A 19,542-nucleotide genomic window follows, 5' to 3' on the forward strand; every position below is an offset into this window, starting at 1 on the left:
AGCCTGTGTGCATGGGGTCCTGGGAGATTTCTATCTGGTTTCCAACAGCCACTCTCTTGAAGGTAAACAGCTAATCCACCCTGTCACCAAGCTTTTGACAGAAACCTGTCCTTGTTGAAAGGGCCAGTGAAGTAACAGAAGTCAGGACAGGAGAACAGTTACTTCAGAACAGAATTCTCCTTCTGTATCTTATGAATATACAGACCAAGTCTCCCAAGTAAGGCAAGTTGATATACTTACTTTGGTACTTGTGTTTAAGCTCATTTTTGGGGAGAAGCAGCATGACACCTTGTTCTGCATTCACCACTGAGAGCTCTCCAAATAGTTTGAGTTGTTTTACTCTCACTCCAGGCAGAGCATCCTGCTACAGGATGAGACTTGCCTCAGAGAATTTAACTTAATTAATTTTCAATTAATAAAAACATTTGAGTAGTGATTTTTCTTTCAAAAAAAAAAGAAATATTTATGCACAAGTAACCCTTTTCCTCCCCCATTCTAGGCCTGGCTTCATTCCATCACCCCAGGCACCTCTCTTGTCCCTCTTGCAATCACTGCAGGGTGCAATACACTCAGTTCTTTCATTGAGGCAATGGGCAGAGCAGGCCTACAAAATGCCAACAGGGATTTCTTCTGCTGGAATCCCAGGAAGACCTCTGACCAGCTCCATATAGGAAACAGCACTTGCAGGTATAGCATCCATGTCTAGTCCTCAGTAACTATCTTTTGGCCCTTCTCCTGTTTCCAGCACACAGAACAATGGAGGGAGAAAGGGTCTCATCAAAACACTGTGGAACAACTCTCTGCAGTTTCTTATCTCCCTTGCCACAAAGCCTCCCAGGAGCACAGAAAAGCTGAAAGCCCCTTGCACTAACCCAGAAGAGTGCCTCCCTCCCAGGCAGCAGTGGGGCTTCTCATCTTACAGCACTTTCTAATCCCTGAGGGCCTTTCTTTACACTGTATATGGAAACTTATCATCACAGTACTAAATGAGAACAAGTCCAAAAATCAGTGAAGTTTACAGAGCCAATAAACCCTAGGAACTTACCATATGTATTGAATACTCACCTCCAAATATTAAACATGTCAATTTTGTCCTTTGCTCCCTTTCCCATACTCTTTCTATAAAAAGTATATTTTTGTCATAACAATGTTTTAAAATTTAAGGTTTAGGGAATCATGCATCTTGTCTGTAGCTGTTTAAGGCCCTGTCAGGGGAGAAATTTGCATTGGATGTACTTGCACAACAGAGCAGGCTCAACAATAGTTAGCTGCAGAGCAGGAAAGCTGAGAAGCCACATCAGGCTTCCCTATGGAAGTTTTTCTTGTTGGCTCCTGTGACTGCCCATTTATCTTGTAGTTGCTGGAGATGCCCACAGGTGAAACAGGCAGTGCTAGAGACAGTTGTATCTACTCTGTATCTGTCTGTCAAGCCAGCATGACCACAATAAGGTTTGGTGTTTACATGTGACATTGATGCACGTATCCACAGTGCTCATTCTGTGGAGCAGATGGTCTCCAGGCTTTTCCCTGTAGGTACTCCTTGCAGTCCTAACACTGCTCCTCACAGGTATTTTCCTTCCAGCAGATGTCTGAATGGATAGTGGCCAACTTATGAGCCAGAGCAATTTACAAGAGAGATTCCAGTATATGCAAAAATTTGCTATGATATGATGACACTGGAGACTGGAAGTGCACAGGGCAGATGAAAAAACAGCAACCAGCTGAAAATGGCATCATTGAACCCAATGAGCCTGTTGAACCCACATTATGTTAAAGGACCTCATGCATGACTCTCTTGACTGTACAACAAACAACCAACACAGGAACCAAGCAGAAGGTACATGGCCAGTCTATCCCAAAGATCCCAGCCATACCAGATCAGTGTAGGCACAAGTCACCATGTAATCACTGTCATAGAGTCAAGATTCACTTCTTGGTATAAGGGAGGAAAAAGACACAGTATGCACTGGGACTCAAACCTAGCATTCTTGCTTACTGGATGCACCAGGTCAATGAGAAGACTTCTCCAAATATTTAGAACATAAACGTCATGGGTCAATGGATTGAATAATTTCCTACTGAAAATAATTCACTCAAGCATTTATGTCAGCTTCATGTATCATTGTGCAGAACGAAACTCAGACTGAATTCCTGACAGGAACTCTGTGTTATTTGTACTGGGTACACTTAAGGCTGCAAAAAACCTTCATGAAGGTAGTATAACACAGGTAACTAAACTCTCAAGAAAATGAAAAACCTTCTCAGAGTTGACAACATTATTACAAAATCCTCCAGTGGCAACAGGCCCCACAGACTAAAAGTTTGGCATCCAGAGAGAAAAACAAACTAACAAACTTGCAACTACTTCCTTTTAACAAGGAAGATCCATCACTTGTTTTAAAGCTGCATTTCATCTACAGGAATATCTTCAATGCCTATTTAACTAACTGCAACAAGCACAACTTCATACTTTTAGATCAACAACAACAACAAAAAGACAAGATGTAGTCCTCAAAAGTTTATTTCAAGTATAAAAATCGTTCAGTAAAGTATCTACAGGTTTTTTGTTCAGCGTAAAGGTTTAATAAGATAGAATCAAGTACCAAACCTCTGTAAAAATATGATTTGTTCTAAATTTTGAGTAACAGTGAAAAGGCACTTGAACAAAAGATGGCCAATGACAAATACAACAGTTATGTCACAGTGAAATGTGTAAGCAAACATTATCTAACACTTTATAAACAAAGACATTACAGTCTAGCTGAACTTAGACAAGAGTGAATTCGAACTCCCCGCGCTTCAACAACAGCACTTGTCTTTCAAGTGCAAAGAGAGAAAGAAAAGAAGTCTTCAGTAAACTAACGGTTTGCAGCACTGTGTTCAAACTAAGAACTCAAGAGTTCAGTCCATACAAGCTCCGTAAAAAGAAATGTAACAAAACTGGGTAGCAGCATTAATACTCCATAAATGCCCCTGATCTCTATGCTTGAATTGAGGGGTTTATATTTCTATTCCCAGTTTAGAAAGAAAAGGTTTCTACAAAAACAGAAAGCTTTTTTTAGAGGCAAAACAATCAGACTACCATAAGTGGGAAACAGAAGTGTAATGCTTGGGAATCCACTGCAATCCCTTTGCAGCAGAAATATTTTTCCACTGCCAGCAATGGAAAGTTTAACAAGTAGAAGTTTTTGAGAATCAGAAAAGAAAACAGGCTATGACAGTTTTAACGAGTTTGTTATTTTTTGGTCAAGATTCAATGAGCTACTATCTTAAAAAAAATAGGATGAAATATGCCAAAAGAAACAATACGTTTAAAACCGCATTTATAGCACCAAAGCATATTTAGACAATAAATACAGAATAAAATGGTAATTATTCACAAATATGAGAAAAATGTGGAAGGAAATTCTCAACACCCACCAGAAAATTGGTTTTTCACAATTACTCAGCAATATGAAGTAAACAGAAAAAAAATCATCTTAGTGTTGGCTTTTTTTTTCTCAGAGATGCTAAGACCTTTGATACAGGAGTGCTATCAAGACTTTTGCATCTTTTTTTCCAGATACATTTTCCTGTAGGTCTGAAACATCTCTTTTGAGTCTTTGACAGGAATGTGAAGAGTCTCTCGATCTCCATCCAGGATCTGTATAGCTCTATCAAGGGGAATACTGTCCTCAGCTGCAAGACAGACAAGCAGGTTAAAGCAGGGGTCTCGAAGAACTCTACTCCTTATGCATGTGGTACCTAAGACCTTCCAGTGTCAAAAAGGATGCCACAAACTTCCCTCCTAAAGCATCAGGCATGTCAGATTTCAAACAATCTCCAATGCATCTTTAAGCAGAAAATGGCTATTTGGGTGTCTTCACAGGAGAGATTTCTGGAGACTATTAAGAAATGCATGCCAGAAAACGTGCATTTGTGACAGAAAGAGAAGAAACAAGAGGAAGGGCTAGAAGGATGGCAGACACCAAGGCCCAAGGACACAGACAACAACCACAGAAGATGTAAAGGTTGCAGAGTATGTTACTTGCAACACACAAGTGTCAGCATGCAAGCCCTCTGCTCTAAAGCTAAGAAGCAGATAGCAACAAGGCTACATTGCATTTTGTTTTCTGTTAAGACCACTAGAAAAACAAGACTAGAGCTGGAGAGGTACCTAAAGAGAAGAAACAAGGACAGCTGGGAGCAACCTCACCCAAGATTTACAAAGGATGGAACAAACAAGATCCTGAGATGAAAGTTGCCACTGTTGTGGCAGTTGACTCCTAGAGGGTAGAAAAGACCATCCAAAAAGCAATTTGCCATTCAAGAGAAATGAGGAAGATGTTAATAGTGGTCCCACTTTTCCTCTGCCTGTCATACAGATTATTTTGTCCAGACTACTGGGACACACAGGTCCTGGAACTTGTGAGCACAGGTGTTATGTGTGAACAGCAGCAATGTACTGTGAGAGCCAGAGTTATTTTAAAAATCACTTTCTGTTTTTACACTAGATTCTGCTATCACTTCCCATATTTTAAAGTGTGAAGAGTCTTTATATACAATTTAAAACTGTATTTAAATGCTGTTACCAGTGCTACATCCAAGTTAAAACACAGGAAACTTACAATATTTACAACAACATATTCATAAAGCAATAAAAAGCTACACAAATCTTTGAGACTTGCAAATCTATTCTATGGTATCCATTTAATCAGCAGAATGAGTAAATAATAATTTAAAATGCTTTATTTATTTTACTATTTTAAAGGAACATTTAAAACCAAGCAAAGAGGATTTAACTTGTATTTCAAATGGGACATTCAGAAGTCACTTCACCTGTAGAGATCTCTTCCAGTTTCTTTTTCTTCACTGGTTCACATTTTAACCAATCTTCTTTTTTACTCTTGACACCTAAAAAGAAATTTTCAAAACATATTTCTGAGGTTCCTATATCAAAAATTTTGGCCTCTATTCACCATTAAATTCTAACACATATATGAGCACATGCAAAAGGAAATTTCCTTTGGGTATGAACACGACTCCAAGGGCTGATATATACAGTTTAAGATTTGTATTCCTTTAAAAAGCAAATACAACATTTGACATAAATATGCTTCGGAATGCACCATGTAAAATGTTGAAAAATGGGGTAGGGAAGAAGAGAAGGAAGACTGGATGCTTAAAGCAAAGATGGCAAAGGTTATGGGGACGATGGGCAGGATACGTTTGGCCTAAGACCACTCTATTCCCCAACTTTACAAAAGATCTCTTCCTCCTCTGCCCAGCCAGACTAATGCACAACCAGGTGAACAGTGAATACAGATCAGAGCACCTTTGGTAACTACACCAAGGGAATCTACTTTCTACAACCAAACAAAGCTAACTCCTACAAGTACTTTAGAAAGCCTTCTCCCAAAGTTACTTGAAATAGCCATGCTCTAAAGTATTCTAATTTCACTGTCTAAGACTTCTAAAAAATTGAAGGAAAACTCCCATGTTCTTTTTCAGCTTAAGACACAGCTGTGGTCTGCCAGAGAGCAAGTTAGGATATCTCAGCCTTCAGCCTCTACAGTGCCATGCTTTCACTGTCTAAAGCTTTGTGCAACATGAATTTAAAAATGAATACATGGTTTTAATTACAAATGAATAATCAAGAGAGCATCATACCTTCTACAATGACTTTATCTCTTTCTGGAGAATTCTTTGCAGCTAAGCTTTCTTCACCGGGGGCTGGATTTCTGAACAGTATCTCTGGGCATAGCTTGAACTCAAGGACTTCCTGTTTGCATGATTTCTCAGCTGTTGAGACAGACACATCTCTTTTTGAGTCACTGCTTTGTGACACTTTGGTGGTTCTGTGCCAGACGGGCCTGACAGGAGACGTCTCTAATTTTGTCAGATAGATGCGCTCCTGCGCTGTACGTTTAAATGCCACTCTGTTCAGGTAGTGTTTTTTGGGTTCCTTTTGAAGATGCAGCTTCAGTCTGTTATTTCTTCTGTTTAGGTATAGAAGATTTTTATCAGGAAACATTTTCTCAGAGCCCTTGTCTTTGTTTTGACCATCAAGATGTCTTTCTTTGCTAGAAAAGTAGTTTTTAGACATGCTAGAAGATCGAGCCCTTTTCCTCTGCAATTTAAGCACAGAGCAATCTGCTAAGGAACTCCTTGGTTTCCAACCGTTTTCTCCATTCAGTTTTTTAGCTTTGTCAGCATTTAGTATGCAATTGTGTGCAAGCTGCTTAGAACTCTTTGCTTCAGATTGTTTCAGTCTTTCCTCTTCTAGCTTTACTTTCTTAAATTCTCTCTTCCCAACCACATTTTCCTTCATCTTCCGTTTGTATGTCTGCTCCTGCAAAGGATGAACTTTCACAGATTTATGCTGAGAATATTTTGTGTGTCTTGATTTGAAGTCTACAGTGCTACTATCTGAGAATTTCACAGCATCACCTCGGTAACTACTCAATTTTTTATGTTTTATTTCTGCTGGTAATTTCACTTGCTCTTTGACACTAATTCCTACATCTTGCCTAGGCATCTCCTTTTGTTTTCTACAGTTTTGTTCTTCAGCCGAGTTCTCTTCAGAAGTTTTAATTTTTTGTCCTTGACTGACTTCAGAGTGCTTAACTTCAACAGTTTCTGACTTCACAGATTGGCCAGTGTCCATTTTGGATTTCATGGTCAAACCTGGTTTGGTTATATCTTTTGAAAGGGACTCAGTTTTGAAAACTCTCTCCTTCTTTATGGACAACTTTGCCATGCTGTCTGCATATGTATGATCAGTTTTCTCTAATAACTCTTGGGAAGGCGTCTGGTGCTCTTTTTTGTCAGAATAAAGTTCTTTACTTGACACTTGGGTTCCTTTGTCAATTTGGAGATGTTCCTTGCAACTGCTGGTTTTGTATTTATCAGCATCCTTGTTTTCAAAGGGATTAACTGGTCCAATTTTTTCCTGCTGTGTTGTAGGCAGTTTGTATTCATCATCCACCTTCAGTCTAGGTTTTTCGTTCATTGCAGAACTGTATTTGCAAATATCTGTACTTTTGCTAATACTCTCTGGGATTTCCTCAGAACTTGTCAGGTCTCCCACTGCACTGTTTTTCAAGGCATCAGATTGACTGTTGTTTTCTTCTGTCTCTGCAGAGTCAGTATTTTCAGCTTTTGGAAGCTGACAATCATTTTTCTCTGAACCGGGTGTTTCTAATTGAGAGGGACAATGTGGTGGTTTATTTGCTACAGATGTATCACCTGTTAAAGAGCAATCTTCACTTTTTTCACTGGGGTTAGAAGTTTCTGGTGGGTTTTTTTCCTTCTCACATAGATTCTGACTAGGCTGGACACTGCCTTCAAGGTTGTCTTTGTCCACTGAAGCTTTTTCTGACTGTTGAGTCACTGCTCTCTTGGTGTCACTAGAGGGACACTGGTTGTGTCCAGGAGACAGTTCCTGAACCTGATCAGAGCTTAACACTTCATTTTTAGTCTGATTTACTGGGTCTTTCAAACTAGAATTCTTGTCACAAATTTTAACCTCTTTTTGAGACTGATTCTCTGTGCCTTCAGACATGGAACGATTTTGTGGTACTTCTCTTGTTAGCATATCAGCACCTTCAATGCCATATGGAAACTCTTTCACTAGAGCCAACAGCTGATCCTTCAGATATTTACTAGGTTCTGTTCCAAAAAAGTTCATATCCTTTTCTGTGCTATTTTTACTGGGCATGGAATTTTGTTTACTGTGGTCTCCTGGAACAGCAGGTGCATTTGTTTTCACAGTTATGCTGATAGAGGAATCTAGTGTATTTTGAGATAACTTCTGGTTCATATTAGCAAGACTTTCTAAAGGATTTTCAGGATGCTTGAAAGATGACTTTAATGGTGTGTTTTGTTCAGAGGTAGAAACTGCTTTAGGAGGACTGCCCCTGCTTTCCTTCTCCGAATGGCTTGATGATTCTTCCAACATCTTTAGCAGCAAGCTCTCTCTTTGGGAACTGTTACTGCTCAGCTCAGTTTTATGCAAGTCTGAATGTTGCTCCTTTTGGTTTGCACCAGATGCATTTCCTTCTAGTACATTTCCTTCTGATGCAGGTGTGTCATAGACTGACCTGAACATGCCTGCTATTTGTGGATTATAAAACTTATGACCTTCAACTAGAGAGCATACACTAGAAATACAAAACATGTCATTTTCCAGCACATCTATGGATGTATCTCCAACCTCTAACACAGCTTGCTTGTCTTCGTGGTCTCTTATACCTTCTTGAGAGATTTGACTAGAAAAATTTGTGCCTGATTTAGGAAGAGTAGCCTTGTTTTGTAATCCAAGCTGTAGATTTTGTCTTGCATCTTGTGCAGATTGACTAACTTTCCTTTGGTTTTCATCACCTAATTTGATCTGTTGCAAATCTGACTCCACTTTTTGTTCCAGAACACAATCACCAGGTGATGACCAAGCATTTTCTATTGTTTCTTTGGCCGTATTTGCCACACTTACACCATTTTTCCCCTCTTCTTGCAAGCTACATGTGCTCCCCAAGTTGATGGCAGGATAGGTTTTACCTTCAGGTGTTGGGATCTTGCCTCCCTGCTCACTTAGTGGTCTTTGTTCACTAAGTACTAAAGGAGAGACAACTGCAACTTGAGGTTCAACATTTTTTATCAAATTGGAAGTCAATGTATCAAGTTTTTGTCCTATAGAGGTAGTTGTCACAATCAAAACATCTTCATCTATGCTAGCCACAACACTTTCTTTTTCTGTCTTCTTTGTGTTTTGGCTGGAGGATGAAACCTGATTTGCTGTGAGGCTTTCGTCCGACTGTTTATTTTGCACACTTACAGATTCTGATGGAAACTTGTCCCACAAGCGCAGGCATGCAGCCAGCTCTTCCATAGAGTAACTATAATTGCTCTGGTTACAGGATGCATTTTCAGTAAATGGTGTTTTCTTCTGCGCTACCTCAGCCTGGGATTTAGCATCACCAGATGCAGTTGTTTCTGATGCAGGAGAGTTTGTGTGAGCCACAGATGCCTGCTCACCTTTCAGACTTTCTACATTCTTCTCACCAGTGTTTTTTAGCGTGCTTTCACCTGAGACAAATGTATCGAGCAGTGGTTTTTCACTACGCAGGAGATTAGTCAGTATTTTATCAGCGGTAGCACCGGCTGTCTTCTCTTTCAGCGCATTTGTGCTGCTCAATACAAACTGAAGAAATGATGAGTTCTCAGGGCCAATTTGCACACTCTTTGATGCAGTCTTGACAGAGCTCCCTGCTTGAGTAAAACACAAAGCATTGTTTGAGGAAGTCACCGTCCCTTGAGAAGGGGCTAAGGCATGCCCATCCCTTTGTTCCAAGGTGCTCTCAGGATTATTAAACTGAGCTGGGACTTTGTTCTGAGAGGGAACAGGAGTGAAGCTTGATAAAAAGCTTCCCTGCTCGACCTGAGGGTTACTTTGAGTCACCTCCAATCTTCTGTTATCAGCACAGGCTAGGTTTTTGTCCTTTCTTTCTTCATGTGAAACCATAAGCGTGGGCCTCTCTGTCCTCACTGCTTCAGATGGGGAAGACGGTACATTTTGTTTGGGCACACTTGGAAGACAATTGGCAGGAGAATATGGATAACTAGAAAGAGGAGGAGGAGTATTTTTGGCATGATAGATTCTTTTTTTATAATTATGAACTGTTTCAAACAGGACAACCTTTTTTTTAAGACAGTTCAGCCTTTCAGCTTCCCACGCTAGTCTCTCCTTTGTAATTCTTATGCCGTGTGTTGCTGCTGCTGGAGAAATCTGAGCATTAACAGGCCCATTCATCAAACTACTAGTCTGGCTCTCTGGAACTGAAGCAGGATCACTGAGTGGCTTTGAAGAAAGAGCTTCTATTTCTTTCACAACATCAAGCAGTTCTTTGGGAATGCCAGGGGATGCCACAGAGCTTTCATTAAATGACTGATTTGCTGTCACACTTCCACTTGGATTATAGACATTACTGACTGATAGACTGACTTCCCCAGATTGCTGCTGCAGACGGTGCTGCTGAATACTGTTAAACCCAGGAGCATTTTTTGGATCCAGTGGGCACCTCTGCTGGTTAATGTTGTATCCATTAGGTACATTTTGCACTTCCTGTGGTACACTCATTAAAGATTGTGCTGCAGGTCTTGAAACACAGTTGGCAGGCAGCAAAGATGGTGCAGAACATCCTCTAGGAGCTTCTGATGCCATCTGACTCTGCTGAAATTGTGGCAGCTGTACATTTGTCCCAGTATTTTGATTCACTGAATAGGGAACTTTACCCTGTTGAGTATTGGAATTAAATATTTGGGGTTGTACATGTTGCCCAGGAGCACCAAGAGGAAAAGAATTATTCTGGGGATGAATGCCACCTTGATGTACTGTTGCAAGTCTCAGAGAACTATGCTGCAGCATTTCTGGCTGCATGGTGTAAGTGTTGGTATTGGCATACTGAGGCTCCCCAAGCACGTTCCTTACATTATTTCCTGTGTTCATTTGAGAGGACAGAGGGGGTAAATTTCTGCAGGGATAACTGTAGGGATTAGAGGCTGGCCAAGAAGTTGGAGTCATCTCTGGCCGCAAAGGCGAATTCCGAATGGGAGGTTTTAGAGCTGTTACCTGCATCTGTTGATGTCGTTTAAATGAGTATTTTGACATAAAAAAGTTATTACCAGTTACAGATGCTCCTGGTGAGGTTTGATCTGAAGTTTTGAATCCCTCAGCATTTACAGCAGGGAAGGAAGCATTCATAGTTGGCACATACACGTTTTGGTTATTTTCAGCATAAGTACATGCATTTTTAGAGGAGTTGGCATTTGTCTGAGGAAAGGCATGTCCATTAGGAAGTAACTGAGGGAAGCATGCTCCTTCACTCTGCAGGTTTGCATTTGCATCAGCATTCTGGACTGGCCTTAAATTCCAGTCCATCTTTTCTTGGTTTTGTTTTCTTCAGGCAAAACTAAAAATGCTAAAAAAAAAAAAAATTTACAAAAATTACAACCTTTTGATCAAGACCTATTTCACTTACCAAGAAGTGATTTAGAATGCATCATGAACAGAACTGTTGAACCTAAATTGCTGGGTAGGAGGGCAACCCCATTAGCACAATTCATGGACATCAATGCTGTCAATGTCAAGTTCCATAAATGGTTTCCCAGAACACAGTCAAAGTATGGAAAGAGAAGCAACTAACAGCTCTAATGACTAACAAAACCTTCCCATTATTCTGCTAATTCTATTATCATTCAACCTTTTAATTTAACAATAGATTGCTGTATTTACCTTCATCATCCAGTAACAATGGAGGAAAAAAAAAGGTATGTGTGTAACATTAGACAATAAACAATACTTAAGAACTGAACATAAGAAACACGTATAGAATAAAATACAGGCCAGGGTTTTCAGACAATAAAACTCAATTTCAATTGTAACCTCCACATATAACAAACTAAATGGAAAAATTAATTTGGGTTTAGTAAAAATCTCTCATAATAATGTGGATCACTAGTTTAATTTTGAGAAATATGACTGTGCCTCTAGTGAGGTACAAGCAAAGCGCCCGTAATTCTGTTGGCAGCATTAATTTACTCATCTGGGAGAAGGCATGAAGCATAGAGATGACAGCAACACTTCTGCTACTGCAGTATTTACACCTTCAGGAGGTGACAAAGTCACATATCTCTAAGTCTTGTGTTATATTCCAGAATGCACATGGATTACCAACAAACCCAAATGGGTGAGCATGCTACTCTGTCGTTTTTAGAGACAGTGCCTTCAAAGCCAAATGCTATTTCAGCCTTCAAAAATGCACAAAAAGCACAAAAACCTCCATGACAACCTACAGGAATGAACGCTTCCTGCATCTCAACAAGCTCCTCTCAGTGGGATCAAACCCAGCTAGGACAGAACAAACACCTTGCCTTGTGCAGTGTTAGTTTCTCAACAGAATGTGTTGTAAGTAACTATGTAGTTGTTAGCTTTCACTATTATGTATTGGCTTTTGCAAATTTTTATTAATCATGACGACTTTGATCTAGTACAGTCTGTAATCACTTTTAACTGCTTTAATATGCTATAATTTGTCAGCTTTTGTGGCCAATACCCTGACCCAGTGTAGCTTATAGTGTGATAAACGTGCATTATAGTTTAGGCTTTCAAAAAAAATTAAAATAGAGATTATGTAATGTTAAAGTAGCAAATGCCTTTATTTGTGTAACTAGCTGACATCGATGCAAATAACTCCGATAATTCTGTGAAATATCTAATGATTTAATGTACTTTTCAGTATCCCATTTGTATGATAGGATAACATTGAAAAAAACCAAGAAAATAAACATCAAAAGAAAGAATGCAAAGAGGAATTTACCACTGATCCTCAAGAACTGTCAAACCACAGAACAGAGGCCTTGTGAAGAAATAAAATATATACATTTCATCTGCACTATAGCATGTACTTTAAGAAGACAAGTCAAAGATCAAACCAAGCAAAAGAATTCCCAGAACATGTAAACTCAAAGGAATGTTTGAATATGTATAATATTCACGAATATTCATTTGACCAGTGCAATGAAAAAGTTTATCATTCAATTATTTTAAGTTAACTGACATGCCTCTGGCAGTTGCCAAGTACCCAGTACGCTGTTTACTGGCCCTTTTATCCCTTATTAAACTTTTAAAAATTTAAAGAGTGAGCCTTGTTTCTCACAGAATGTTTCATACCATTTCTCCCAGATCACCCAAGGCTCCTGACTTTCCTTCATGGGTTCTTTTAGATTTTAAGACTCTTCTGATTTCAAATTTGAGAATGAGAAGTATCACTCATATCTAGCCTATAAAAAAATAAAAAACCCAGTGTTATAATTTTCCAGGTGTTATTTTCAAGATCCAGTGACAACTCTAGCTTTCTTCACTCTTTTACCTTCTTTGCTCTCAGAAGACACCAATAACAAAAGAAGACAGGAAAACAAAGTGGCATATGAAATTCATATAAAACATCAACATCAGTGTCCAGGCAATACTTACAGTGATGCAGGAATCTTAGTGGAGAAAACAGGCTTTTGCATCCAAGGTAAAGCTTTCAGGCTGCTAACGTTACACTGGGTACTTCCTGAAAAATGATTTGGGATAAAACAATCACATCCTTGAATTAGATAAATGCTGAAGAAACTTAAGACATTTAAAACATTTTCTTAAAGACATTTTCTGGGAACATAACTGTGAAAGAGGCAAACATGACTAAGATGCCAACCTTGCAAAAAAAAGTGTAACTGTAAAATCCTTGCTAGAGGAGGAATTTTGACTATGTGCAACACACAACTTCACCACAAGTAAAATCCAATTATTGTCACCGTCAAGACCAAAAAAGGTTTAGGAGCCCCTTGTTGCAACCAAGCAGGGGACAAGGGTGCAGGAGCTCAAGAATGGGACATCCTGCCATGATCAATATGATCAAGTGAAGAAGTTTATTGCCTAGTTCTATTCATCTTTATTCTTTCTTAAGGCACTGACCATGCATTACATGCTGCTTTACCATTGGTCAAGCCCTAAAAGCACGTCTCCCTGCTTGCAATGATTTGTTAATATTTACTGCTCAAGCAGTGGTTTTGCAAACTTCTGTATGCAACTTTTTATCCAGTTCTGCATCTGGGAGTTGTTTTCTCATCGCTTCTTTTTCTTTCACGACCTTGCATGTCCTTGGTCCAACTGCCTACTCCTCCAACTACGCTGAATTTTCCCACGTATGCTGAATTGTTCACATCTCCAAGTACACTGAATCTCTCACGTAGGCTGGATTGCTCAAATGTCCTTTCTCCTGTAGAGAACCCTCCTCTACACAAGGGGAGGGATTCATTGCAATGTTAAACCCTATAACCTGGACCTAAAGGACCAGGGGTGGAGATTGTAGTGGATGTCTCTTGGAATTCTGTAAGCCATATTCACATGTTACAGAAATTACTATAAGAGGAACCACACAGGACTATCCCCCAGAATCACTTGTTGTTTTGAGATAAACTGTTCATCCCTAAAGCTGTTGGTCTGGTGTTTGTTACTATATTCCCAATCTAACTCACCAGGATGAATCAAATCCCTCCACTCCAGTGTCAACAGAGGGATGCAGTACATGGTATCAGTGGCCTGAGCCTTGCAGCAGGTGCCTGAACTGATATGTCTGAGGCCTTGCCCTGCCTCTAGGTACCAGATATTCTCATGGAGGGAACTACCTCTTCCCTTCTTTGAATCAAAAAAGTCAGAAAGATAAAAGCATGAAGGGAAAGTTATCCTGCCTATTTGTGTTAGCTCATGGTCTCAGAAATGCTGAGCGCCATCTAAATGTAGCTGAAGTCCAAGTTATTTCCCTACTAACAAGAAGTGTCTGAAGCCCAGCAAGACACTTAAGCTGGAATAGGCATAATTCTGCAACTCTTGCTACTGTGTTAGAAGCCTTGAGGTGACTGTGGAGAAATCCGAGGGCCACAGGGTCCCTGAGATGGCACTATCTGCCCAGGAAAAGCTTTTAGGAAGCTGCCTAAAACTGAGTTTCTGAAACAAAAACTGATCAAGACAACCAGGACAGAAATACTTGGTACAATTTGATTTCAGATAATCATGTGTCAAATTCCTACCTCCTTGAGACCTGACTGGGCTTACCAATCAACTACTAAACTGAGAATGTTATCAATGGAGGCATCGTAACTGTGTCTCTGAGTGCTTTCTCATAGGCAAAAACCCTAGTCATTTTAGGTGAGCCCTGTTTCACCTGAATTGCAAATATGTTGCATGACAGGCAGATACCCCCTGAATTTCAGAATCAGAATGCTGGGCCCTCAGGTAGGGTCTGGAATCCAACCACAAACTCCATTGGAAACACACTATATTTCTGGTATCACTACCATATGCTCAAAGATAAAGGCCTTGAGATGACCAAGGTCCCCTGACTATTTCCTGGAGTGTTGGAAACCAGATAGAAATCTCCCAGGACCCCATGCACACAGGCTCAGAGGCAGAAAGGAATGCAGGAGTTGGTTTGAAACCCTCAGAGAAACTGAGATACATAAAGTCACACAGACATGAAGTAGGAATATAAGTTTTAGTTTCAGGTAGGTAAAAATATGCCTTAAGCAAATAAGAAATTGTATTAGTTAATAGAAAAGCCCTAAAGTCCAGTTTAAAGTTCAGTAGCCTTACCTTTTACAAAGTTAACTAAGTCCTAGACATAACACAGACATAACATAGCATTGCTAGACACAATAGATAGGCTACAGGCGTAGGCCTTGTGTAAGAAATGACGACCACTGTCATACAACTGTGTTAGACCAGGATAGGTGCAAGAAGACAGTAACAGCATCATGCCTGTAGCTGATTGTGAACCATGGTATTCTGTTAAGCTTAAAGAAAGAGATATTTAGGAAACAAGCTACAGGCTTAGAAGCTAGGAGTTAGGAATATAACAGAAGAGTTAGAAGTTGACCAGGATTAACGGTTTGCATATAACATTCAGAGCCAGCCAAAGTGGGGCCAATGCACATATGGAAACATTTAAGTGAAATCAATACACATTGGACAATACTCAGAACCAGCCAAGAGAGAGCCATACATCATAAATTTTGACTCTGAAACTAAAAAAGTCCAGAATGAAGAGATCAGCAGGTCAAGTAGTCATAGCAATGGGACGGAGGCAAAAAGTTTAGTAAAGAGACATTCCTTACTTCCTCCTGTCACCCTCCAACTCATTTTGATGACCACCAACCCAAAACAGGAGGAGGACTATGCAGCCAAAATGAGTATACAACTAATTTTAATACCAAGCGGGGGAATGGGCAGACAGGTGATGAATATGAATAGGCATTTTAGAATATGCATGACTTTTGTGAATAAATAGAACGCTGAAGCTGTATAGGGTTGCTCACGCCTTTGGGAGTGATCCTGTGTGAGCCCAGCAGTGAAATAAACATCCCCTTTTAACTAAATGAGTTGAAAGGTATTTTGTCCTTGCCATCCATGCTTCAATTGGAGGATTTATGAATATAATGCAGCAATAGCACAGGCCTTGTGTAAGAAATGATCATTGTCACACAATGTTAGACCAGGATAGGTGCAAAAAGACCGTAACAGCATCATGTTTTAGCTGACTGGATGATTTATGAATATAATGCATTGTATCAGGGGTGCTGCTGCTGCTTCTGCTTGGGACATGGGACTCTATGCTAGAAGGCCTTTTGCACGATAGCACAGACTGTACCACTACCTTTGTGAGACTGATCTCGCCATGTAATAAACTACTTTACACCAAGCAGCAGCCTCTCTTGTTCCTTGGCTGGTCTGCTCAAACTTGGCACTGGAGCACTCCCACAAATTTGGGATTAAACACAAGTAGGCTGGTTATCAATCGTTCTTTGGATGTAGCCCCTGTGTGCCAGGTAAAGTCCTATGAGTTTTTCTTCCATCTGAGGCCCAGCAGCACCTACTAGTTAAAGTGTCCTGGCCCACTCAGAGCCCGCTAACATCAGCAGGCACAGTGCCCAGCATCACACGGTCCCAGCTATTTTCTGCCATGCTTGTTCTGTCATCTTGCCACCTCTGTCAGGATGCAGCCACAGGTACCACCCAAGCCCTTGTGTCAAGGTAGTTAAAACCCCCCCTAAGCCTGTGCTAAAGGGTCCTTATCCAAGGAATCTTGAAAGCCTGTTTAGCCCCAGATATTCCAACCAGGCAGCCCACAGAGCCCCAACACCTGTTTTACTGGCTTTTGCCAACAAGCCTCTATGCTGCATCTTTTCCCACCAGGGCTTGAGCAAGGGCCCTAGTGCCCCTCCCATCACCTCATCAACTTGAAACCACTCAGCCCTTGGTTACCCAGACTTATCAGACATACAGTTAGCACCCCAGACAGAAGCTGATGACCTGATGATCCTTCTCAGGTGTCATGGAGGGCACACCTTACAAAGACCTCCCATTTAGAGGTAGATGCCACCATCAATGGCATCATCATCTGTGTGTCCTCAAGGGCAGTCAAAATTCTGCCTTCAGTTGATCACAGTGGAGAGGACCACTTTTCTCACACTCTGCAGCAGTTCACAGGTTCCAGGAGCTCCTTCAGCCCTTCTCGAGGTCTGCCAAGTGTGACTGCCCTAAGAGCCAGCCAGCCTGAGGATCTGTTTTTGGGAGGTTCTAACCTCCGCTGTGGAGTAACTCCTACACAATTCTAGTCAGGTCTGCACAGCAGCAGTTTATCACTGCATGTAGCTGCGGCTACGCACCGCAAAGAGCAGCCAAGTCACAGCCTCTGCTGAGTTGAACCTTGCCCAGCTGGGGCAGTGACAGAGTTTATGTTTATATACCTCTGCATTACGTGCCTTGTTTTTCACAGGACTGCAGGTACATGTCAGATAAGCAAAATGCAGCAAGCTACCAGAAAGAATGGTAACACACAGATTACTTCAGATAAACTCCTGACAGTACATCCTTTTACAAGTATTTCCCTCCAATAATTTGGCCATTCTTGCTCAGTGAGGCCATTAGGCAATGCTGTAGATATTTCCAACTAGAAAGGCCTATAAAGGCATTAGATTTTTTACTTCCACAGACAGAACCACTCATAGACCAGACCTTCCAAGATGCTCCAGGGAAGGTACAATCTCCTGGTACTTCTGAATCAAACTCCCCCTACTTTGGGGAATCTGAGAAGTACCTCTTCTAGGTCCAGGGACCCATGCTGTTACCACCCTGTGATCCTGCAAGCCCCAAAATTCATCATGTCTCTTCTCAGAGAACTGAAAAAACAGTGAGTATTCACTTGCACCCAGTTCCCCTTTAAACAGCCCCAGTCAGTCAGCTCACAAGTCCAGTGGGTCCTGGCATCTGACCAAGGACACTGCAGCAGGACACTCTGCCTCCATGGGGGTAAAGCAGCTTGAACAATACCTTGATTGTAATACCAGTGATGGATGGAGAAGGGGGATCATGCTGTTCTTGGTGTAGGACAATCTGAGACTAGCCTGCCTCAATAATCCCAAAGTTGAACATTCTGAGGATGTGAGGAACAATTTTCCTGGCAGAAACTGTCACAGGTAAGGACGTAACCAAGTTTCTGATAAAGCAACCAAGTGACAGGACTGATAATTTACCTGACACTGCTGAGCTAAAGGCTACTGAGCTGAAACAGTTGGCCCAGAAACATCTGACTGACAGTCGATCACTATAAAAAACTCAGTTCCAATTTTCAACAGCAGGAACTTGTTACGAATACATAACTAAAGGCCTGGCATGGGGTGCTCCAATAGCCTTTTAATTTTAAGTCCAGTTGCATTCAAAAGAACCAGCCAGGTTCACAAATACCATGGTTTATTAAATGCAACATACATGGCTCTTTTGGACTGCTAGCAGTATCTGCATAAACTGCAGTGCAGTTAAATATAGCCCTAACAATACCATGGCAATCACAAGCTCACTTTCTGACATCAAAACACTCAGCAGAGCCAAGGACACAAGTGTGACAGGTGACCCTTCCGCAAAGGGCGAGGAAAATGTGTCCCTACGATTTTCATATCCAATTCTCATCCCCCAGTTAAACCCAAAATCAGGGTCCTTTTATACCTTATTAGCCATTATTGTGCAAAGAGCTGTCGATGGTCAAATTTTCTGTTCTTAGTGGTTGTGTCATATGCAGTACTTCTTGGTAGGACGTACACCTAGTAGCAGTTGTACAAAACATTTCCTGGTATTGAGACTGCATTGCTCCTTTCCCACTTTACATTCCTACCCGATGCCATGGCAACAAAAACCTCCATCAGGTTTCTATGTCTGCTCTGATCACTGATGCTCTGATGTGTGGGCTCCACCTCAGATTGAGTTTTGCCGTTTTCTTCACTGTTTTATGCTTCCAACACTCTTAACATACTCCCTTCTGGAAGTGTGAGTGGAGATTCCCCTCCTTTGAGTGGGGACACCTCCGAGGTTATTTCTCCAGGCTGAGTTAAAGAGATATGCCCAGAGACATTGGTATGATTGAGCAACATCAATCTCTACTTGATTATTTTGCCAGCTTTAAAATTGTCACTGTAATTACAGTTAACTGGCTATACTGTGTAGTACCTAATTCTAATAAGGGTTGTTTAGTCTAACTGGGGTTATGACCAATATTATTATCAGTATTAACACCATAAAAATAAATAACTTTTTCATATTGCTTTACCTTCCTTTATCCTATGGGTGAAGTTGTGTAAAGATTCAACTACACGTGGAATTCTTAAGACATAAACCTTTGACTAAATCTGGAGCTAGAACTGGATTCCACCACACCCAGACTCCTCACTGAGAAGGAGTGTAGAAAGCAATGGGATCCTTTCTGCAACCTGTGACTTAACAGGAGCAATAAACCTTGTGTGATGCTTACATTCTGCCTGTGACAGCTACCTAGGCATAAATTTTGTCCCCTCTCTGCCTCATACTGCAGCTGCAAAAGCTGCCAAAACAACCAATGCCATTTACCTTTCCTCTTATCTATGCATTGTCAGTTTGGACATTAAAGACATTCCTCCTATGCCCCAACCACTAGG

General features: G+C 40.8%; 1 protein-coding gene across 6 annotated transcripts in view; it reads right to left on the minus strand.

Annotated features, from left to right (window-relative positions):
* Positions 1–2,503: 2,503 nt before the first annotated feature.
* RESF1 (retroelement silencing factor 1) overlaps positions 2,504–19,542 on the minus strand; it is a 55,972-nt gene continuing 38,933 nt past the window's right edge. For 5 of the 6 annotated variants that reach the window (XM_063395628.1, XM_063395622.1, XM_063395626.1 and 2 more), the window contains exons 3-6: positions 13,010–13,094; positions 5,650–10,955; positions 4,819–4,893; positions 2,504–3,678 (exon numbers count right to left, since the gene is read on the minus strand). In XM_063395628.1, the coding sequence (XP_063251698.1) occupies positions 3,536–3,678; positions 4,819–4,893; positions 5,650–10,915 (5,484 nt within the window). In that variant the 5' untranslated portion in view covers positions 10,916–10,955; positions 13,010–13,094 and the 3' untranslated portion in view covers positions 2,504–3,535. Of the gene's footprint in view, positions 3,679–4,818; positions 4,894–5,649; positions 10,956–12,706; positions 12,817–13,009; positions 13,095–19,542 lie in introns of all 6 variants that reach the window. The other variant, XM_063395623.1, reaches the window with a different exon arrangement.

The sequence above is a fragment of the Prinia subflava genome, chromosome 4 (assembly GCF_021018805.1).
Source record: "Prinia subflava isolate CZ2003 ecotype Zambia chromosome 4, Cam_Psub_1.2, whole genome shotgun sequence".
Classification (NCBI taxonomy): Eukaryota; Metazoa; Chordata; class Aves; order Passeriformes; family Cisticolidae; genus Prinia; species Prinia subflava.